Here is a 24,006-nt window from a genome sequence, read left to right as displayed (position 1 = left end):
GCGCTTCCCCGCGGGCTCTCGCCTTCAGCCCCTGGTCCGCGGCCGCTTTGCGGCGGGAAGCGCCCGCCCGGCACCTCCGGCCGCTCAGTGAAGCTGTCCCAGGCCCGCAGCTTCCTGCCCTAGGCTCTTAGTTATTTATTTTGTGTTCTCCTCGGTTTAAAACAGACACGGTCAACTTCTCGTGAGTAGCAAGCAACTGTATTTCCCCGCCCTGCGAAGTAGGTAGAAGCCTCAAAGACCATCTGATGTCTCCGGGAGGGCGGGTTATGTCCGCATTTAGTCATCGCAAAACAAAGCGCTGCTCTTCAAGAGCTCCGTCACCCTGTGGGCTTGTCACCTTCTCTGACATGAGAGCGGCCCCCGGAGCGGTGAGCGCCACGGGTTAAGTACCGAGGGAGCTGACAAGCCGTGCGCGGTGCGCTGGAGACAGGAGCTCCGCCCGAGGAGGGTGGTGCGGAGCCCGTGCAGTGGGGAGAGCGCCTCTGGGACGCTGCGCCTTCCCCCGGGAGGAAGGCGGGGGTGCAGCCCGGGCAGGGCGGTGGGCAGGGAGGGGATCGGTGCCCGGGGAGCGGACGCGCTGCCGGCAGGGGGCGGCGCGGGGACTGCGGCCGCCGCTGCTGCTCGGGGCCGGCCGGTCCGCGCTACCCCTTCTCGGTGCCGGTTCTCGCGGAGAACCCAATATTGAGGATCTGAGGGGCTCGTCTGGGCATTTTTACCTCTTGGCTTGACATGCTGCCTTTTGGAGATAAGACGAGGTATTTGCTCACTTTTGTCACACACTTCAACAGCGGGACTTCAAGTTGAACTGGCGTAAATTCGGCTATTTTTAGAAGTGGAGTCAGGTTTCCATTTTGAATATTTCCCGATAAACAAAGCAGTGGGGATGCAGAGCCCGGGCAATCTGCAGCTCCCGCGGTATATCTTAGCGGGAGCTCGAGTCAGTAAGTCCTGCGGCTGGCTCCTCGGACCTGACGTCTCCGCGGGTCGCTTCGCTCCTCTCCGCTGCGCTCCTATTCCCGAGCCGCTCGCACCATCTGCTCGCCGCTGCTGGTTTGCTTCTTTCCCGAGTCACTTAGCAGGGATGGATGCATTCTGAAAGAGATTTTGCTGCTGCTGCTGCTCCTCTCTGCATGGGATGGGGCGGTAAGAAGAGAAATCCCCATTAATAATTGACTCGCAGAGAGCTAGAAAGCTTCAGGGGTCACCTGCTTACTTGTGACCATCTGTCAGGCAGTCCCCTTTCTTCTGCTGCTGCTGCTTCCTTAGGGTCATTTAACAGAAAAAAAACCAAACAAAAATGCCTTCAAATGTCTTTTAAATGTTGATTTTTTTTTTTTTTTAAATTTTTAAGGCTGTGCATAGGTGCAGGATACATAGACGGAAGTAGTTAACCTTGATGCTCTCCAGAACACTAGTGCACGGTGTGGCACTGAAGGGTAGCTTGTTTGCCCAGGAAATAGGGTGTTAGCAGCTTTGAGAAGTAGCATTTTCGTAGTTCAGCCTGTCACACTTCCTTTGGAAACTGGATGTAGTATTGAACAAATAGGAATGCTAATTAATAGTAACCGCTGTGTCAGATTTGTTTTCCCCATGGACAGGTCTGGTTAGTATTTTTTTTTTTTTTTTTCCTTCCTGCTGAGGCACAGTTTTGTGTTTGTGCCCTTCTGAAGCAGTAATTCAGAAAATACTAGTCAGTCATGTCTCCGTGATGGCAATGCCTCTGCAGTTAGAGAGGGGTTTGCAGAAAAATGCTGACTTTTGAGTTCTTGCTTGGCAACAATTCTGTGATGTTTTTGAAATGATGGAAGCATTGCAATTGTCTCAAAACTCTCTTCTCTGCTGTCTCGCATGGAATGTTTTGGGGTTTCTTTTGTCCTTACTGTATAAATAGAATACTATAATTATATATTAAGGAATACCTCTTTTATATGTAGGTTTGTATTTGAAAAGACAAATAACAAATTACTTGACTGTTGGTTCAAAGACAAATAAATTACTTGACTGTATTTTTCTTCAAAGATAACATGTTGAGCTGAGTGGTTTGAAAGATCTGCTGTACTTTGTAAAGAGGTTTAATGTTCCACTTGGTAGTGTTATTTAGAGCTTGAGAAGAAAAAACCCTAACATCAAATACCGTGCTTTGTTTTAGCTGAATCTTTGAAGAGCAACAAACGTTGAACAAAGACTATGCTGTTAATGTTTTGCTACTTAGCATTATATTTACTCTCTCAAGTAAAGCAGTGTTCCTTGAGCTAGTTTCAACTCTTTTCTAGTTACAATTTACTGCTTCTCTTTTCTTTGTTTTGTTTCGTAATATGTCAAAGTTCTCACCAGTTCTGAAAGCAATAGACCAAGAAGTTAGTTAATTTGGTATCTTGCGGAGTGCAGAGGCATATTCAGCTGCACGTTGTGAGGCACAATTGCTAATGGATAAATAGAGTTTCTGGATCTGTTTCTCAAATATTTCTACCTAGGAATAGGAAAAGATCACCAGCTCAGTCACTTATGACTGCGTAATACAAGCAGTTTCCACTTATATTAATAAGCTTTGAATTAAAACCTAATTTAGAAATTTTATAATGAGTGTTGAATAGTTCATCTATTTTTTTCTGCAATTAATTAATTCCCACAGTGTTTTATACAGTAGTTTGGTGGTAATTTCCACACACAAAAAGGTTTTAATTAGTTATCTAAATAATACTTATAAGATATATGCTTTGTGTGGCCTCATGCCAGCAGATTTTTTTAAAAATTTTTTTTAAAGTATGGGGTCATCATCTCATATGATCATTGGACAGAGTTTGCATAGGGCAGTTTGATGTTAGTATCTGTTGTTGTTAAAAGAAAAACTGTTTTTTTTCTGGCAAGATGACACTTTAAAAGAAGTTTTTCTATTCACAATTTGTTCGTAACCTAACAACTGTGGGAGTCACTGGGCTCCCCAGCCCATGTTCTGGATTCTTGGAGAGAAAGGTGCAGGTCATCTGCTTAGCAACTGTGCACCTGCATTCCTCTCTCCCCAAGGATGTGTTGTAGAAGAGGAGTACATTCTGAGGGCTTACACCTTGTATTTTGATCTGCAATGCCTCGAGTTTGGTAGTGTCTGCAGGCAGGCCACAACCCAGCCTCCTTCCAGGCTGGGATGCCCTTACGAATATTTTCTAACAAAGCTGCGTTGCTTGAATTCTACCTGCGCAGTGCGAAGCTACAATTCTACTTTAAATCCTCCCTCCTTTGAGTAGGTGAAGAAACTGGGATCCCATGAATAGGAAGGTATGGAATCAGTAATTTATTACTTCATCTCATACCCAGGAGACGAGTCCTATGCAGAGGCAATATAAATAGCTGTTATCCATGAGGTGCTATTCCAGGATGATCAAAGTGCAGCACAACAAAGGGAAGTGTGTCACCAGCGCACTTGGGGATGAGATGAATTTGGTTCACTCAGTGAGACTGTGCTGGCTGACAAAACCTCTGTCTGGGGAGTTTGGTACTGCACACTTAAGGGTCAAGAGTTTCTAAATGCGTAGCTCCTATGAAATTTTTGCCTTTTTTTCCTTTTTCCTCAGCTCATGTTGTTATTTTTCCCCTTCTAAAGTTTTAGAATTGCCTATCATAGTTGCTACAACTATAATTGTTCTAACTAGATGCTACAAAGGCATAATATGCAGGTTTTTGTTTGGATTTTTTTGGTCACATTTATGGCTAAATTCATTACCCTTTTTGTCTTCCTGAAGTTTTCTCTTTTTGCATTCCTTTTAAAAAACAGCCAATGCATTGCCATGCTCACACATCACACTTATTTCAACCTGCTATGGAATATTTCTGTATTTCTGACTTCCTGTTTGTCCCCACTTTTAAAAATATGGGAGTGATTTTCTCTTAGTGCTCTTTGCAGTCGGAAGCAGCAGACTGCCAAAACAGCCAAACTAAAATTTCTCCTTTCGATTAGAGGTAACTGCATTGTTACATGCAGTTTTTCTCTGATTCCCTAAATGTATAGTGTGATAAAGATGAATTATTAACCCAAATCTTGAATGCATTTCACTGGAAATAAGATTATTTTGTTATAAATGTATCTTGGCTTATTAGCAGGTTTGAGAAATATTTACAAATGAATTAAGGTGGGCTTGTATTTAGAAAAATAAATGTCCTTAACAGCATGGTACTTCATAGTGCTTTACTGAGGATTCCAAAACTGGTGTTTACTGGGAAACTCTGCTAAAATTCAGGGACTGCATTACTTGAATATATCAATTACATTTATTACTTTGAAAAAACTCAAGTGCAGTTGTTTGGGTTTTTGGTTTTTTTCCTTCTTGATGGCTGGGGGACAATCAATTTGTAATGTGCTGCCTGCAGTACTACATTACTCAGGTCACTTGCCTTCTAGTCTCTGTCTAGAGGGTTTTAAAAAATGTCTTCCAGTTTGAGCAGGATATCTGAAGTTGAATCTCATAAATATTATGTGTCATATGCAATTAGTGCATTGGTAATTCATGTGGGCTTAATTTTTTGTAACTGAATGAAAATTCAGATTTTTAAAGATAGAGCTGTTGGAGGTTTTCTGCATTGAAATGTGCTGTGGCCTGTCTTTTTCTTAAAAAGGTGTTGCATGCAAAAAAAAGTAATAATCCTAAAAATATACAGGTATGAGCCATATGCACTCCTGACATGACCTTGGTAAGTAGACAATGGGCTTTGAACCTCCATAGTTGCAGGAGCGCTCATAGCTTTTCAGTGAAGGCACAGAATGCTGTGCAGATGGTTGGGATATGCTGACAGGGGACTGGCTTTGCTAAGTGACCCAATGTGAAGCATTTACAAGAGGGCTGCAGAGCCACTGATTCTTTGGACCATGGCTCGGAAACCACAGGAAGCACTGGTCTTAATGCAGGGGATCAGAATATTTTCTCCCACTTACTTGGTGTTACTGGGTGTTTACCGAGCTTTTCTGAGAACTAAATACAGGGGGAAAAAATATCAATTTCTTGGAAATCTTGGAAACTTTTCTTGTTGGTGTAATGATGTTTATAGTTATACCACTTATAAATAATATATCCATATACTTCCTTATGCTTTTCTTGATAAACAGCAATGTTTTAAGATCATCCTAAATTATTTTAAAGTACTGATTCAAAAAGCATTCAGGAAGGTAAGGAATGTTACCCATGCTTATGAAGTTGTAAATGTGATTGAGTACTTCGGGCATTTTTTGTTGGAAATAAAGTGAGGTGTGTGCTGGAGTACTTTGGAAACAATCTCTAAAACAGCAATTACTGTAGACTGAAAAAACTGTCATTTGAGAAACAATAAGAAACCATTTACTAGCAATTTGCATCTTAAATTCCCCCAAAGCTGTAAACTGAACTCCTACACAGAATCTTTGGTGTGGAGATGAACTAGTCAGCAGAAACTGAGTAGCTACAAGGAGAATGTGCTTTTACTCAGTTCTGCTTGCCCTAGGTGATAAAGAAATGAACGGGTGTGCGCTCTATGATAATTAAAATACAACTGGTAAACCGTAGAGGATGGGTAGAAAATAAGATGGGGTGAACTACATTAACAGTTAAAGTAGTTTTTGCCTCCTTCTGTTTCAGGGTAACTTTATTACCATATTACAGTACTTTTAATAATGCCAATAGGCATTGAAATAACATTTCCATTGTTGTTTTTTTGGTTGGTTGGTTATTTTTTGGGTTTTTTTGCTGTTAGTGGGAAGACTTTAGAGAACAGGGTCAAATTTCTGGCAACTGGAGAGAAAAGTGGAGCTTAGGCATACATTACCTCTGCAGGAGATATAAGAAAGTTTGACCCCTTGCTTTGATTTCTAAATTGTAGAGTTTCATGGAAGTTTGGTGTTAGGTATCTGCTGAAGAATCCTTATGTGAGGAAGAAGCAATTTTAGGCAATACATTCTTGATTTGAGCTTATATGCTACCACCTTTTTCATTTTCACCATTAAAGCATTTCGGTTTTGTCATGGAAAAAATACAATTAATAAAACCACAGTATCGAAATATTTCTCTTCCTCACTGGCAAAGAAACATACATAAATGTACATGAAATTCTTTCTCATTTGTATTACTTAATTGAAGAAAAATGCATTAAAAGGGCATTAAATACAAAAGGAGCTATTTACAAAGTGCCAGAAAAGAAGCCCTACTCAAATGGCCCTTGTGGATAACACAGTGGTTGTAATTTTACATTAGGTCTGGCACTGAAAATATAGCCACAAAATGTATTTTCTTAATAAAAGATATATATTTTCCTACTTATTTGTGCATTATGAAGAGTTCACCCCAGCAGAGAGAGCCATCTCAGTCTCTGCACCACTTAAGTCATACTTATCCCCTGGTTTAGGAATTTTAGTGGAACTGAAGTTGTGCCTAAGTCTTACATGAGGTCTCCAAGCAGGTGTGAACTTAACTCTTAAGTTACTTAAGAGTTGAACTTAACTCTTAAACCAGATTTACTTGATCTGCCAAAATTACTGTTACTATCCTATTGCCTTCCACAACAAAGTAATTTGGCACTTAGTTATTTCTACTTTTTAAATTTTTTGAGCTCAGAGCAAGAAGCAAACATAGAGAGGAGAAATAAAGGTCATGTTTTAGAATTTGAACTTTAATCTGTGAGGATCTGTTCTGTTTTTCTTTATAGTGCAAATAGAAAGCCTCTTCTGTGGAGGAAAGCTTTCTTGTAAAAAGTGAAGCTTGCAGTTAGTTTATTAAAGAAAGCTTGAAAATAGCCAAAAATAGCCTGTCAGTGTTAGTTCTCCATTTTGAATACTCTTGCTACAAATGATAAAGCAACCTCTGCCTTCTATTTTAAAAAATGAGCATTCAAACAAGATTTAAATTTCATCATTCTAAAAAGTTATTTCAGTCTCTCATGAGCATGGTTTGAATCAAGAATTAATACTCTAAACTAAGAACTATATTCAAAGAGAAGTTATTTGTGCCACTTTAAATGTTTAAAGTTAAATGTATGCTAATATATTTGACTGAGTTGTCCTAAAAAACTGGCACTTTCATACTTCAGCTTCCAGAACTGCTTGCCTACCACTGTGAGAAACGGCATCTCTACTAACTATAATTGGGAAGGGTTTAAGGAAAAACAACTAATGTTTTTGTCAATCTACTCTTTTTTAGTCAATTTGAAAACTTTTTTACAGTCAGCTTACCGTTTTCATCTAATGAGGCCTTATACAGTTTATTTAAATCTTTCCATTGCTAGAAAAGAGACAAAACCACTTAAAATGTGATCATGAAATAGGGAGTACTAGAAGGAAAATGGGAAGGCAAGTATAATATCCAAGTGGCTTTGAATTTCAAACTTATTTGTTAAAACTGAATAGTTTTTGAGTTTTTGCTAATGCTTTAAATTATTTCCATGCCTAAATTATGTCAGGATGCTGGAGATAAATTTGAAGACATCTAGTGGTTATTTTATGGAAAGCCATTGAGAAAATAGTTATGAAATTTAGCCTGAAATATTGTTGATTTCAACACTGGCAGGATTAGGCCACGGGAATTCAGATGCTTGCAAGATGGTATTTTCTAGTAGGCAAGTTTGTGATCCCTCTCCTGGAGTGTGTTATCAGTAAGTACTAGTTTGTGTGAAAAATTAGCAGAATAGTCCATGCAGCTACTAAAACATTACATGTTTTATATATGAGCAGCAGAGAAAGTGGGAAATTATTTGCTGTTTCACTGGAAACTACTTATCGCTGTGCTCTGTTTTGGACTTAACTTGTTTTGCCTTCTTTGTACAAGAGAAGTAACACAAAATTTGCTGTCGTTGTTGCACGCATTGTTGCAATTGTTGTCAGTGTTACTTTTGCATTGTTTTTTGTACATTTTGTCCAAAGGTACCAAGCAGTTGTGCTCAATGGTCACATTGCTGTGTTCTTACACAGGCAGCATGGTTATATATGTGTAAACAAGACAATCATAATCTTGCTGTCAGTATTTAAACATCTTCACTTGGTCGGGATTTTTTTTTTTTTTGAGAAGTCTGCTGTGTATTTTGAAGATAATCACAATGAAGCAAAGATGGGTACAATAAATTATTTAATATTCCCAGTGTATGAGTAGAATAGTGATTAGTGTTGTGTCAGTATGGTTTGATGCATTTGGCACAGGAAACACAGCAATGTTCTCTTCAGCTCTGCTTGTGCCCTCCTGCATGACCTGGCTCAAGACATGTTGCTTCCTTGTGCCTGCGTTTTCTCAGCCATTGATTTTCTATTTTCATTGCCTGTTAATATTAAAAACTTCTTGTTCTAGGGACAGGTCTACTTTCTGTGCAGCATTTGACAAATTGGGGCCAAAGGGCCTTAATTCCTCTGAAGCTCACAAGGTCTCATGCACTGCAGATTATGTGTGCTTGTATGTAAGCAATGATAGAGGGGAGGATCACACAATCTTTTTTTCCTTTTTTTCTTCAATGTTTTGTCTGCCATTGCATTTTTATCCCCTTCTTATCACTATCACTTCAAGTGGTGATGTAGTCACCAGCCAAAATCAGCAGTCACTGCTGTTGTGTTTTGTAGAGGAAAGATTGGCTTCGGCTGATAGGAGTGAATAAAAAAAGGTTACTTCATATTCTACTATTCCTGTTCACGAACTCTGGGATAAATTGCACCTTTGTTGAGTCAAGGTTCATATTAAAGGATCATAGTGCAATAAAGGATGCATCCAGATCACGAAGAATGGATGCTGTAACTCCTCAACATGCAGTGATTGCCATGGTGGGATAGAGTTTAACTGTCTGCATGGATTGCTATGGATCAGCATCTGCTCCTGCAACCTCTAAGCTAGAGCCAGGACCTTGTCCTTGCAATCAGCTCTTAACAATGCCAATGCTCACTGCAGACTGTTCATATGAATAGGCAGAAGTGTTTGTTTCTTTCTGCAAGTCCTTTCAAAATGACATCTTAATTGTACATGGCACTCCTTGCTAATTTCCAGGAACCTCACTCGTGGCTCAGGACATGTCTGGTATCAGATATCTGCTGAGCTAACTCTGAGCTGTGAGAGTACTTGTGTTAGTCATAATACCCTTCTTCTCATGCATTGTTAAATAGGACTGAGTGTCAACAAGCAAATGCATGTCAAGACACTGAGAGATTTTAAACAGAGCTCGAATACGTCAGCTCATGCAAAATGCTGGTTCGTCCACCCGTGTGTGTAACTGGGTGAGTAAAAGGAGCTAAATAGTTTCCTTGTTAGAGGAGGCATTTGGTAAAGGTCAGTGAACACTGTTCTTTTTCCAGTTGAATTTGAATGGCTTTCCTGTTGCCTGAAGTAAAATCCTTAAATGGTTTGAAGTTGAAACCCAGTTTAGTTAAGGAGTTGGTGTGGTTGTTAATCTAAAGATCTTTCTGAGAATCACGCACTATGTTGGCAAATTATTGAACCATCATCCAAGAGGCATTAAGGGGCAGGAATATGTTACTCATAATTATGCAGCTCCACATACAGTTCTATTAAACTTTCAAAGCTGAAGTGCATCATAAATAGTGCAGATACCCAACAAGGAGTCAATTCTTGTTAACCTTTCATCTGAAAGGTTGTGCAACTGTGTTCCTCATCCCTCAATAACCTCCATTAAGAAATGTTTGCTTGTTTTACATAGTAGAAATAGGAATTCAGAGTACATTGTTCTTACTGATTGCTATTGCTACACCATTAAGGCCTGGGAAAATTGTAACACAACACTGCAGAATAAATAAAATGACAGTTCCAACTGATAAATTGAATTTCTGCTTCAGCTTTTGCTTTGTGCACAAAGGGTACCAGATTCTTTCTCTGCCTTACATCTTGTATCAACACATCCAGGTATGTAAATTCTGTGTAAATCGGGAGAAGGGGAAATGATAGCTTTTTATATTCTCCTTTCAGCAGGAGTTAGTAAGCAGTGAACCAGACTGCTCTGCAAATCGCTGTCACCCAACAACAGCACAGGTTCATGCCTTCATTGCATTTTCAAACATGCCTTCAAACGTGCATTTTCAGTTACATGGCTTCTGTGCCTCATCACTTGTTGGAGAATGCCCTCCATCCGATACCATGTTATTACTGTTACTTTTCAGTCTTACCTGCCATTAATGCCAGTCCTGAGTGTTCAAGAGTCAGCACACCTGTAAATCTGGGTCAAGTCACCAACCTTCTTTAAAACTATCAATTATTCTATACCTACCTTCTTGTGTCTGAGGTTTAAATGCATCCAGCTGGCATTTTCAGGTCATTCTCTGCAGCTTTAGTGCTAGATGATAGTTTTGTTTTGGAAAAGCTAAAATTTCCAGGTAATTTTTTTTAGGAAATCAGAGTGAAACAAAAAGGACCCACATATAACAAATCTGCTGACAAGAGTTACCAGCACTGATTTTAGAGACTGTACTGCATTTACATAGAGATTTCTTTATTATTAGCTTTTTAGTTTTCATAAGGATATTTTTTGTAATTTTCATCAAAAATTTTTATTCTTTGTCAATCAGCTTAATAAATAAAAATACCAATTGTTACCAAGTGCTAGTGTCTTATTTTCACTCTCACTGAAACAGCTTCTGCAAATGCGAAACTGTCCTATTCAAATCATTTTATGGATATTGGTAATAAATGGTCACAGCTCTCACATTTAATGTTTATGGGGTTTAAGTACTGTAAAGTAATATAGTTAAAGTCAAAGTTCTAATAATATATTAATTTTTCTTTATTTTGCTTCACTGCAAGGACCACTTGAATGAGGTAACTCCACAAAACAATAGGAATCACTGCTTTAATAAAGAAGGATCATTGGTAGATTTTAATAATTCAATTTTTATAGCATGTTTGCCTACAGTTGAGGTCTCCAAATGGCATGTGATGGCAAAATCTGAAAAACTCTTTCAAACCTTCCTAACAGAAGTCAATTAAGTTTCCTTTTATTAATTGCTTGCTATAAAAATTTGTTTGACTTTAGATAATCAATCGCTTTGCTTTGAATTAGTGGTTAATGGTGCTTGCAGTATTGCATCCTACAACATAGACAAAGGTGTGCTGTAAGGAAAATAAGGTTATTATACAGTGGTTTTCATATATAACATACACTGATGCATGTAACTGATCAGTGACTGACTAACCTGACTCAGTTCCATGGTTTCATTCAGCTTCACTCTCAGAATTCCTGTGGTCTGCTGAGCAAATAAAAGATATCCCAAATTTAAAACATGACCACCATTAAAGGTTTCCAAAAGATCAGACTTGTTCATAGGATTTTTGCTGTTCCTAGGCTCGTATGTTATGTAATACAGCAAAACTCCGTTTCTTCTGAGAGAAGGGCATGTGCTATGAGGAATCCTCAACACTGAGTCAATGAAATTAAAAGCCGTGTGTTTAAAAAAACCAACCAAACAAAAGACAAAAAGAAATACAAACAAAAACCCCTCAGATTTTGGACAAGAAAATATTATAGTGATAAAAAAAGTATACTTGTGTTATGATGACACGCTGTATTTAGTGAGGATGTTATTACGGTTGGCTTTCTAGTACTTTGTTAATTTGGGAAACAGTGTTAAATACTTGAGATGCATGGCATTTTTTAATTGGCGATGAACCCTTAAAAATAGCATTTATGGTTACTCAGTATTCGGGGTTGAGTCAGACAATGAGTTTCAGCTGCAAGGAAAGGAAATAGGAGAGATGCATGAAAACAGTCATTATTTTGAAGGGGGTTGAATTAGAAATACCAGTTTTTCTTATGACAATTTTTAAGCAAAACTTCTATGCTTTGAGTCCAACCAGCATTTTTCATTACTCAGAGATCAGGAGAAGTTAAGCTAAAAACAGAATATTGGCAACATAAAAATAGGACGGGCTGCAGGTGACTTGAAAGAGAGAATTAAAGTTCAAAGTTATCTTTTTGGAGGTTGGAAGCAGAAAGTTTTGTCTTCATACGAATATATACACAGCTGATCCAGAAATCCAAATCTTAGGAATGGGAAGGACTGTAACTTTTCAATCACAAAATTACAGTGTAAACATTGGATCTGTATTCTGAAAGCCACAGTGTAAGTGGTCCTCCTCTGCCCTCCTCATGCCCTAATAGCTTATTTGTTGAACAGAAAATGTTACTGCTTAATCTAGACTAAATGCTGCCTAAAATTGGAGAATATTGATGCAGAAGAGCCGAAAGGTGCATCAGTGTCCTCTGTGTGAAAAGGTTTGGTTATCCTCTTCACAGTGTCAGCTTCCAATATGCATTAGAGGATTTTGAATTCACATCATTCACTGTATTTTTGGTTTTGTTTTACAGAGAAATGGTTAATGCATGGTTTGCTGAGAGAGTTCATACTATCCCAGTCTGCAAGGAGGGAACCAAGTCCCAGAGTGAAGCCTGTGCCTGTCACCAGCCTGCCTGTGCTGAGACCACCAACTCTGGGACACCGGCAAGGAAAATCTCTGCTTCTGAATTTGACAGACCCTTAAGGCCTATTTTTGTCAAGGACTCAGTAGGGGCAGTGAGCTTCCTCTCTGGGTCTGACAAGAAGGAACAGATGCCTCTGCAATCTCCAAGGATTGAGACCAGTGCCGGGGATCAGTGCTCAAGACTATTAGAACTTGTGAAAGATATTTCTAGTCACTTAGATGTCACAGCTCTTTGCCATAAGATCTTCCTACACATCCACGAGCTGATAGTAGCCGATCGCTATTCCCTGTTCCTGGTGTGTGAGGACAGCTCTAAAGAGAAGTTCCTCATGAGCAGGCTGTTTGATGTGGCAGAAGGATCCACCTTGGAAGAAGCTTCCAACAACTGCATTCGCCTGGAGTGGAACAAGGGCATTGTGGGTCACGTGGCAGCCATAGGGCAGCCTCTGAACATCAAGAATGCCTACGAGGTAAGGCAAGGAAATTTATCTTCAGCAATTCTTGAAAAAAGAAGCTACATTATCAGCTGCTGGAATATTGCCATTTTAGTGCCTGTATTCGGTGCTATGTTGACTTCGAGTGGTCAAGTTGCAAACCCACCACCATGGTTTTGTTTATAATACAGGTATTATAGATATATGTGTAGACAGAAACATGAAGCTAGGACTAAAAATCAGAGTCCCATTGAAGTGATTATTCAGAGTTTAATATTGAGGTGAATAAATGAAACAAGCAATTTCTGATAAAAGAAAAACCACTAACCACATTCACGAAACTGTGTTCCTCTGTTGGCATGTATCTTTCAGTTTATTTCTGCACATTCTTCTTGATGATAGAGTGTAAACTAGGGATGGTTAATCCATGAGCATATTTAGTGTAATGATGGTGTAGGCTCAAAAAATTCTCCTAGGGTTTGGGGATTTTTGTTCTTTATGGCTATTGTCATAATCTACTTGCACCCATGTTCCACACGCATGGGTTTTTGTTGTTAACACATTTGATAGTAACAACTTGATATAATTATTGGCTAGGAATGGAAACTTTGTTATCCTGGGTAACAGTCAAATAAAATATTCAACTTTTCTTAATCTGTAAACCAAGGGGAAAAAAAGAATTGGTCTTTAGGCAAGCAGTCTAATAATTGTATTTTTTCTTGTATCAGGATCCAAGATTCAATGCAGAAGTTGACCAGATCACAGGGTATAAGACTCAGAGTATTCTCTGTATGCCAATAAAGAATCATAGGGAAGAGGTAAGCTGCAATCTTGGGATCACATCATGTAATACTGTTTCCAGCCATGCTGGTACTTTAAACTTTCATTAGCTGTCAGTCGTCATCTTCCAGAATAAAAGCTTTTTTTTTTTTTTTTAAAGAAAAGACTGCTTATGTTTGTTTAGACTGTAATTTTATCGTATCTAGTTCAGTAATGTAAGCCAAAGGGAACTCTCAGGAAGAGTTTCATCCCAGATGCAGCAGTAGAACATATGTACTTAACTCTAGAAGTGCTGTTCCTGCTTCCTGTACTCACCTGTACTCAGTATCTGTCAACTCTGCACACTTATTGGTCTATCTCAAATTGTGATTAAGTTACTGTACTTCAGCTTAGCTTGTATTTATATTACTTAATTCAGAGGGCACGAACTGGGTTTTATCACTGTCTAAAAACCTGATTATTTTCACACTCCCTTAATATGATTCCTAATTTATTACTTAAGAGCTAAGTGCTTGACATCAGGCATTGAGCAACACATTGTGTTGATGTGATTCAGAAAAGTCATCGACAAGTCATAACTTAAATCACTCCTAATTTAAAACCACATGGATCTGCTCATTGAACTCTTGTCCATATTTCCTGTCCATGCTGCTTCTCCTGGGAGCTCTCGTCCTGTCTTCTGCTATTGCAACAGGGAGAATTCTTATTTTGGACTAACAACATCTTCTTGCCCTGAGTATTTGATAAGCAAATTCAGTAAAGTCTGTGAAAGCCAATGAATGGGGGAAAGGTGAGATGCACTCTTTTACTTAAGGAGTAAGGAATGTGTGCTTGTGTTTTCTTTGATCCTGATGGCCTTCAGCCACATCGCCAGTTCTTAGAATATTCACAAAATGTAAGGCTCTCCCCAGAGCATGTCAGAGCTTTGAAATGGAGATTTTTCTATCCTGGAATTAATTTATTTTTCAGAGCATTTATACTTTGCTTCCAGAAAGCTCAAACTCCCCAAAAGAAATGTTGCCAAGATTGATTGGAAGACATCATACCTTCTTATTTCTGCTTGTCCATCTTTCACTCCTCTTGTAGAGTGTCACCTTGAATTTTACTGCACTGAACCTTTTTTAAAATTAAATAAATAGGTTAAACTCCTGAATTAACTTGTTTATTGAATCTTACTCTAGCTGATCCAGATAATCACCTAGCATTCCTTTCTTCATGTACTGCAAATTTTAGCTTAAATTATTTTGTTCCATTCTTCCAAGGAGAGCACTTGATCCTTTCCTACTCTCACTCCTGCTTAAAAGTCTTCCCCCTTCTACCTGGCAGCAGCCACTGCTGGCCCTGGGCCGGTGGATGAGCAAAGCAGATGCTGTGTGAAGAGCTGTCAGGGGTCAGTCGTCCATGTCAGGCTGATGCAAGGCTTTCAATTTCACCCAAACCATCCCGTTTGCTTTTTGTCAAATGGAAAAAGATTATGTGCTCCATGGAACTGGGAACAGAAATGAGCTACAAAGCCTTGCTGGCTGAGTGTGAAAGTGCTCACTTCTCACCAGGGCCTGGTGGTGGGTGGGGAAGGAATAGGAGCTGCAGTCTTTTTGTCCAGTCCACCATGACTTAAGGGCTGAATAAACCTGCAATGGGCCGTGTCTTCAGCCAGCTTCCTCCTCCTGAGTGCATTAGCAAGTGGAAATGAAGCAGGAATTTGTTTATTTTGACAAATTCAGCCAACCTGGAGTTTGAGGAGAGTATTACACTCATATGTAATAATTTGGAGGTGCTAAACTGTAAGACTTCTTACAGGAAAGGGTGGCAATTCCTAATTTTTTTCAGATTTTTGCAGTCTCTACCAGAAGGTTTTTCTCACTCTCGCTGTTTACAAATGACTGACATGTTTTTGGAGAGACGTTGTAGTCAGTGAATCAGTACTTAAGTTTCCATTTGCATTTCTGCTGCTTTTTCTGTTTAAAAATCCCCCAAACAACAAAACCAGAATAATGGCTCTGCCCTATTAAAAAAATTAATAGCTAAAATTTTGAAATCCCCAAAGCCCCTCTAGAAATACCAACGCTCGTGAATGCTGTCTTAGCCCAGGATGTCAGCAATCACAGTCAAAAGATAATTCTGGAAGCCATCCAAAAATAAACACTGAGAAAGAGGAGCAACTGGGGCTTTCTGTTTGTTTGTTTAGCGTTAGTGCTATTTTTTTAAAACAAAGAAGTCAGTAACTGAGAGGAGGAAAATCTCATGCTGGTTACTAAATCCTCTGGGCCTGCTGAAGTATGGAGATTTTTTCCAGTAGATGTTTTTCACATTTGCCTATATTTCCACAAGGCATGTGAGAAACCAAAGTCTCATTTAAAAATAAGTTAGTCAGAAATTCCATAAATGAAATGAAACCAATTTGATTCAAAGAAGAACTCACAGACAGGACCCAGGAATTAGTAACAATGAAGACATGCTGCAGTGCAGTAAGACTTTACATTTGCACAGATGCACATGAAGAATGGAATTACATCTACTTAAAACGACTTTTCTTAATCCCCTGCTCAACCTATTCTTACTGACAGAAATGCTGCAGATATGTTGCACTTCAGATGTAGAAAACTCTACTGATCATGTCATGTAAGACCAGATTTTCTCTGCTGGTGATTCTTCTGTAAGAACGGAGAACTGTATACAGTTATCTAAAGGTCAGTAGGTAAGAGGCGCTGCTTGGATTATTGATGTGTATCAGAGAACACAGCAAAACTTTCAAAACACACTGACTTTTTATCTTCAGTAGTATAAAAGTGATGAGAAGTTACTATTGGGCAGTCTGCACCACAGAGTTACCCTGGCTATTTCTTGTGCAGGAGGAAACTGGTACTGCTGGCACCAGGCTCTAGCTTGAGCTGTAGCTGTTCACATGAACCATTCCAGTGCTACAGGGTTTTTCAGAAATCAGGGCATTACCACTGCTGGCAGAAGACTCAAATGTGGGACAGCATTGTGTATCTCAAAAGGCAGCTTCTCACTCCTGGTGTGTCCTCAAGCCTTTAATTCTTCAGAAGCTCTAAATGGTATTGATTTGCTCTCCAGAGCTCCTGTAAAGTCACTAAGTGCAGAGGCACGTTCTTCTGGTTTTGTGTGGTCTTGGATTCAGAGACACAGAAAAAGCATTGCAGAAGTTATTGCAAATAATTGTCACCTCAAATGTCTCCATATGGTTATGTAGACAATTGTAAACAAACAGTCATTTTGACAGGACTGGATAGGGAACGGAAGTCCTTACTCCATTCCTGAGCTTAAACCAACTTGTGGAGCTCTCCAGAGCTGATGCAAGACTCAGTACTGCTCTCCAAGAGGTTTGGAATACCTGGAGAATGGATGGTCTCTGAAGCACAGAGTCACCACAGCTACCATACAACATCTCCAGGAATGTTTTCTGTTATTGCTGCTTTTTTTTTCCCCTTTGAGCTGGGCATAATAATTTGCATGAAAGTCATTCTCAGTTTAATTTCTACTAAAATCTGTAGGACTTTCTCATATGGTGCTTTTAGCTGAATTGACTGAGACCTCTCTCCCAGGCTGTCAGTATGTAAGATTGAATTTCCTAGTAATTGGCTAGGGAAATGTTGGAGTTTTTTTCTGTGAATGCTCACTCAGTTGTTTGGTTTGTTGTTTGTTTTGCCCTATCTCCTGTCACTGGGAAGCTCTTGCCAACAAATCAGAGGTGCTACTATTTACAACAGCGTTTGAAAATGCCCTGTTGAATTTTATTGTGTCAAATGGGACTGAGCATGTCACTGTTAGCCAGCTAAGTTATTTTCTCCCCCAGTGAACCCTTCAGATATCACACATAGCAATCATTGCAGCACAGAGCAGGTCTAGCCAAGCTGTCTTGAAACAAACTCCCTCAGTTCCAGCAGCAGTCTTGCTCCAGGATTATGGAGATCAGTAATTTGCTTCTTGGATGGATTTTCATCTTAGGCTGAGACACACATTATAGTAGCTAGACTGCTGCAAAGCGTGGAAGCTACTGCTGGCATGAGTGATAGAAGAGGATGTGAAATTTTTGTTGATGAAAAAGGAAAGTCTGTTAATACAATTCTGTCCCTGCAGGATAATTTTATAAGCTTGAATCAAACCTCTGCAAGACCAAGAGAGCAATGTAAGGTTAACACCACTTTGTCTTCTGAAGTGTTCTCTTATCAAAAATACCAAGTTTCCCATTTTCTTTTACCATTTTTTGCCTTTAATGTATTTTTTCTTCAGGTGCCAGCAAAGTAAATAAAAAATATATCTCCTTAAGAAGCAAAGTTAATTACATTTTTAAGTCAACGAAAGTAAGAACCTATTAAAAAAGGCACCAGCTCTCTGTAGAGCTAGAGCAGCTTTCAGTTAGGGCTGTAATTTTAATGTGCAAAAAACTGCAGCACAAAACAATCCAGATAAAAGCCAGAGCACAGTGATCAGCATTGAAGTCATCAGTCATCACTTACTGGGAAGTACTCAAGGCAGCCTGCTGCTTTTAGAGACAGGACTCAAATAGTAAGCAAATAGTAAAAATAAAGTTCTCTGATAATTAGGAGAGCTCTCTTCTTGTAATGTGGATCAGGTTTTATTAAACTGGAAAAGTAACACAGATAGAAAAGAAAGGTTAGAGAACAAGCACTGGAAGATCACCTGTGTTAGCAGCAAGAATACAATCAGGAAAGCTGTGGTCAGATGTGGTAAAAAAATGTGTGGATATTGACTCAGTAATTGATGGAAGGTTTGTTCTTCTTTGGGACTGAAAGTAAGGGAACAATTCCATCATCAGAATAGCTTTTGTCTTCATGGTGTATGTCTATATTATGTGATCTGAATTTCTGATCCAAGAGGAATTTCCTTATGCTCACCCTTTACACATTTTCAAAACAGCAAACCTGGAAGAAGGCTTTTGTTGGGAACTGCAGGACTCCTCCAGATCTACTGTGCTCTGTAATCCCACCTGCCTTGTCCAGTTGGTAGAAAGGTCAGGAAAAGGAGTGTGTAGCACTCCACAGTACACTGTTTCCTTCAGGGATTAGGCCATAAACTCACAGGTGTCAGAGTATAAGCAGATCCTAATTACTTCAGTCTTTCCCTCAGTCTTGGTTTTCTTCAGTACAGAATGTTTTAAGCTTTTTTAGTTCCCTGTGTAGCTGAGCTCAGAGCAGTCACCTCTGATTCAGTTTTCCTGCTGGTGCAAACATAGGTCCCAGCTGGAGATCACAGACCAGGCCTATTGCTATTTCTGATTTGTTTATCGTAAGTTTTAAAAATGAGAATTTGGGTTTCACACTGTGCTTAGTATTCTTTAAGAGGTAGGCATATGCTCTCCATGGCCCAAAATGATTGACTTTTGTCCTAATTACATAGTTACTTTAGTAACAGGAGCAGATCCTCTTGAGTTTCCTACATCTTCTCCTAATTACCTGGTTGCAGACAAGACTCCAATGGCTAAAAAATGCCTGTCTGAAGTTTTTCTCATTACTGTCTCTACACCATATTCTATGGAATTCAGAGAAGTGCACTGAAATTTGTACTGATATAAATGAAAGCAGAATTTGGACCATTTTAACTTTAAAAACTGTTCATTTTGTAGGAAAAAAATTGGACACAATACAAAGTTGTCTGAAAGCTTAGAATGCCACTGAAGCAGCAACAAAAAAGAAAAAGGTTTGCATATGCACAAAATTTTCATCATAATCAAGTCAACATGAATTTTTAGCAGGTTTATTCTCTTCATTTCTCTCTCCCTCTTCAGTTAAAACCTTTTATTGAAAGGCCTTATCCAAGATCTAAAACTGACCATTGCTCTTGGAACACCCGCCTTTGTTAATATATCAGAAACCTGCAGTGCTGGTGAAAAGAACCTAAATGGTCATTCTTTTTTTTCTGTATTAATATGGTTCTTTTACTATTTTCTTACAGCCTTTTTTAAAGAACTGCAGACTTTCCTTTCCTGAAGGGGATGTATTTAAAAAACCAACATGAAAGTACTCACCTTTTGGTTGAAAAGCCTTTGGCTTTGTTAAGGTTGTCTTAGCTTATGCCGGATCAAAACTGACCAAAAAAAAAAAAAAAAAAGTAAATCAATACCCAGAGAAGACAGTGGCCTGAGAAGAGGTCTAACCATTAACCTCTGCACATGTAGGTTAACATAAAAGCCTAATACTGGTTAAGGGATTTGCTTTCATTCACAGTCTGCCAGAGAAGTATATAGGCTAGTGGTACATTGTATTTGCAGAAAGGAAGTTCAGTGGATGAGAAATATTCCTCACTGAAGAGGTTGACTGTGGGAAAAATTGGGTTGTATGGAATGGAGCTGACAGTTAAGCTTTATTCCAGACATTTTTGAGCCCAGAGTTGGCAGCGATTCACGCTACAGAACAATGACCTTCCTTATAGCCTCAGTATTTTGGGAGTGCTAAGCTAGAGATAGTAAATTCTCTTCTTTACCATTATAATAATGCTTTGTCTCATAATGAATGGAAACAGAATTGTCTCAGGGAAAGGCAAAGGTCTTGAAATCCTGTAATCTAGGAAATGTTCATGCATAAGAGAAAAACATTATTATACTAACAATTTAACAGTCAACCAAGCAAATACCTGTAATGATAATTTATTATCTTATGTAAATATTCCTAGAAAGAGAATCCAACTCCTAAAAATTACCTAATTACTCCATTTTGAATACACCAGGTTGTTGGTGTGGCTCAAGCAATCAACAAGAAATCTGGAATTGATGGCACTTTCACTGAACAAGATGAAAAGGTATAAAAGCTGGATGTTTATGTCTCCTGTTTTCACAGGGGAAGGGGGATGGATTTTTTTTTAATTTTTGTGCTGCTCATAAATTTTTAAGTTATTAAAAATTAAACATCTCTGAGTAAGTAAACATTACTGGTAATACTGCAATATTTTTCCTTTGAGGCCATGAGAAATGTGGATGTGAAACAATTTAATTTCTGGATCATGCTATTTGTCACATGTCTCTGAAACACAGGCTTACTCCACTGAAACACAGGCTTACTCCACTGAAACACATTGTAAAACACTTTAATAACTTTTAATGGACATAATTTTTAATTAATTGGTTCTAACTCTCCTGGCAAGCTCAACATATTTTGAATATTAAAATTTGTGGAGTGATTCTCTTTTAAACACCACGTCGCCTCTCAATATAGCATTTACAGTAAGAGAAGAAACTTTAGATAAAGTATGAACAATATACGTGAGAGTAAGGAGAGCAGACAGTAGAACTGATTCCTAATTCTCACATTGCAGTTGCTTTCCAAAAATTTCTAGACTTCCTGTTCAGATTGGTGGGGCAAAAACCCAGGCTATGCTCAGGCTGAAGAAATTGACTTAACAATCAGCAATGAAAGAACCGGAATTCACCCTTTCTCTTTGAAAACTTTCCCTTTAAAACAAAATGCACACTGAATATCTGTAGGCTATCAGAATTAATCCCATACTGAATGAGGAAAAAATTGTGAGTTTGCTATATCAGCAAATTTTTATTTCCACTTCCCAAGAGATTGAATTCCCTCAGAGAGGCGAGGCTGGTTGTCTGCACTCAGTTTTTCTAGATAAAATATGCATTGCTGCAAAATTATTTTTTCCTTTAAGCTGCTTTTTAGATGAACCCTACTTGTACCAAAATAACGATCATCAGAGTTTAGCTTAAAAAAAGCAGAAAGGGATTCTTGAGGAAATAAGAAATTATGAATAACTGAAAAAAACCTCAGACCCTGAATGTGTGGTTGCCAAAAATAACAAAAATATCAATTAATACTTCACAGTGAAAAAAAAACATTGCAGTAGCTTATCTTTGAATAGAGTTAAGATGCTGTGGGACCTTATCTCCATGAGGTGTTCATGTTCATTTGTCTCCAGGATTTTGCCGCGTATCTGGCATTTTGTGGAATTGTTCTCCACAACGCTCAGCTGTATGAGACATCTCTGCTAGAGAACAGGCGCAATCAGGTACGGCCAACAGGTTTGTCCCAGGGATACAGAAATTATGAGGGTTTGCAAGTAATCGGTGCCTCTTCTTCCTATTTCTGATGTGGTAGTTATTCCTTGGCTGCTTTTAATCCCTACGACTGAATGCTGTGTGTCTCTGATAAAGCTCTCACAAGCTGCACTGAGAAGAAGCTGGGCACATTCCAGCCTGGGCTGTGAGGACTGGCTCATGTAGGGAAAGAAGGTAAAGCTCTGCGTCAGAAAATACTTGATATTGCCTGAAGTTATCCTGTGGTTCACCATACGTATTAAACAACCAGAGGTGTCACACTGCAGAAATTACAGACAGAATTACCCCTGTAGAATACAAACTGGTTTTTTAGGCTATTACCTCTTTGACAATCACTAACCATATTTTCAGTAATGATCAGATGGAAAACTGAATTTCCTTCTGATTGCTAAAGCTGTACTTTGCAGCCAACTTTGTAACTGACGGGTTATTAATGCCAGAGCCTTTATGGCTGAATATGCCTGCTCTGTATGATGTGATAATGCTTCAGAGAAAATATTAGACAGCAGTTGTTTTAAAATTTTCCTGGTAGGTCTGAGTTTTCAAATGACCTTCAGTGTTGGTAAATTGGTAGAAATTTGGATAATTTTTAAAATTGCTTTAATGTTTCTTGTGCTCATACATGTTTTTCCTCACATTTGAGCAGCTAAGTCCTTCAACAGCAGCTTTGAAATACAGCAGACTGTATCTAAATTATGCTTGCACCAAATGAGTTAATTAGGATCTGTTAGAATTGCAACAGAGAATAATTGTGTTCAGAAGTCTTAAAAAATGTAAATATCACTGGTTTGAGAATGCACACATGAGACACAGGAAAATACCAGGATTCCTAAGGACAAGTAACTGTGTTGTCTGGATTTCTAAGGTTTCATTTGACCTACTAATGCCTAAATCTATTCTGCTTCTCTGACTGAAAACATCAGACAGCTAACTGTGCTCTTTATATCTTCCATAGAAAGCATCAAACTGGCTAATATTGACTGTTACCTTGAAATCTGTGTGAGAGCCAAAACTTGATTTTGGTCACAGACGTACACATTGGCTTCCCTGATTCAGGGGAGAGGAGAAGACCCAGAGACATCGGTAATGATAATTACTGCATAAATCACAATTAGTCAAATGCTCGCAACTGACCTTTTCTTCAGGTGCTTCTTGACCTTGCCAGCCTGATTTTTGAAGAGCAACAGTCATTGGAAGTAATCCTGAAGAAGATAGCAGCCACTATAATATCCTTCATGCAGGTGCAGAGATGTACCATCTTTATCGTGGATGAAGATTGTCCTGTGAGTATGTTTATTTTGTCTAAAGGCAGAAGTGTTTATTCCCTGGGAGTGGTGTGGGCTTTCCTCCACTCTGACTCAATAGTATTTCTGTCCAATTGTGTATTCTGTTGTCTTTTTATCCTCTGTCCTTTCTTTCATGGCATCTGCTCAGGTGGGTGTTAACATGGGAGGTTTTGGTCTTGTGTAATTAAAGAATTTCTATGCTGCCACATAAATTTGGCATAGCTTGTAAACACTGGCATTTCTTCTTCTCTGGGTCATCAGCAGAGATGAAGACACTTCAGTGATATTTAAAATTTTGTCAAAGATACCTTCGTGGTAGGATCTGGTACACTTGATGATAGATGAAAAATGAAGCTGAATAATTTTACACTTGTCTTTAGTACAGAATAGGTCTTGATAACTGCAGCAAGGTTTTAATGAGTAACACCACTCTAAGATATCATAACCTTATACACCTGTGTATTCAAACATCCTTTTGGTGTTCCAGGATACATTTTCTAGTGTCTTTCACATGGAATCTGAGGAATTAGAAGATTCAGCTGAAAATCTGAAGAGGTAAACCAATCAATTCAGACTTTTGTTCATCCCAAAAGAATGTTGAAGAAACTGCTTTTAATACTCTTTTCATAATAAAACTTATTTCTACTGGATTCCAGGTATTACTGCTATATTTATACAATGGGTTTTTCCCTGAAGTGTTCATAGACAAACTCTCTGGCCTTAAAAAGTTCCCACTGAGCAGATCAGGAGCTGGGCCTGATCTCTTCACTTTGCCAGTCTGAGAATATATTTGTATTTCAAGTCTTAAGCTATGGAAATATACAGGTGAACTGCTCTAAAACTGATCTGAAAAAAATCTGCATGGATGACTATGTTGTAGAGGAGACATATGTAAATTAGCAGATAATAAACCAAAATAATGCTTTTAATCAATTATTCTAATCATTATCCTCATCTCATGGATAAGGGAGATGACTCACATAACATGTCTGTCTGAATCAAAACTAGAGTCCTAAAGTTCTAACTCTCACTCATCTTTGAGGAACTAT

General features: G+C 38.7%; 1 protein-coding gene and 1 long non-coding RNA gene across 9 annotated transcripts in view; one reads left to right on the top strand and one right to left on the bottom strand.

Moving 5' to 3' along the window:
* The window catches only part of LOC146437805 (uncharacterized), a 69,978-nt gene extending 58,737 nt beyond the window's left edge, over nt 1-11,241 (bottom strand). The window contains exon 1 of the long non-coding RNA XR_014851541.1: nt 11,129-11,241. This is a non-coding gene — a long non-coding RNA (uncharacterized LOC146437805). The remainder of the gene's footprint in view (nt 1-11,128) is intronic.
* Nucleotides 1-24,006, top strand: part of PDE5A (phosphodiesterase 5A) — a 105,911-nt gene that overhangs the window by 57,616 nt on the left and 24,289 nt on the right. For 4 of the 8 annotated variants that reach the window (XM_085057792.1, XM_085057791.1, XM_085057797.1 and 1 more), the window contains 6 exons: nt 12,301-12,883; nt 13,576-13,665; nt 20,336-20,407; nt 21,533-21,622; nt 22,817-22,954; nt 23,445-23,512. In XM_085057792.1, the coding sequence (XP_084913918.1) occupies nt 12,301-12,883; nt 13,576-13,665; nt 20,336-20,407; nt 21,533-21,622; nt 22,817-22,954; nt 23,445-23,512 (1,041 nt within the window). Of the gene's footprint in view, nt 1-54; nt 1,144-3,250; nt 3,274-10,734; nt 10,755-12,300; nt 12,884-13,575; nt 13,666-20,335; nt 20,408-21,532; nt 21,623-22,816; nt 22,955-23,444; nt 23,513-24,006 lie in introns of those variants that run through there. The other 4 variants (XM_085057793.1, XM_085057794.1, XM_085057796.1 and 1 more) reach the window with 4 other exon arrangements.

Source organism: Lichenostomus cassidix, chromosome 4 (assembly GCF_008360975.1).
Source record: "Lichenostomus cassidix isolate B80296 chromosome 4, HeHo_3.0, whole genome shotgun sequence".
Lineage (NCBI taxonomy): Eukaryota > Metazoa > Chordata > Aves > Passeriformes > Meliphagidae > Lichenostomus > Lichenostomus cassidix.
Note: the sequence above shows the minus strand (reverse complement) of the source record. Positions and strands in the feature narration are given on the sequence as shown.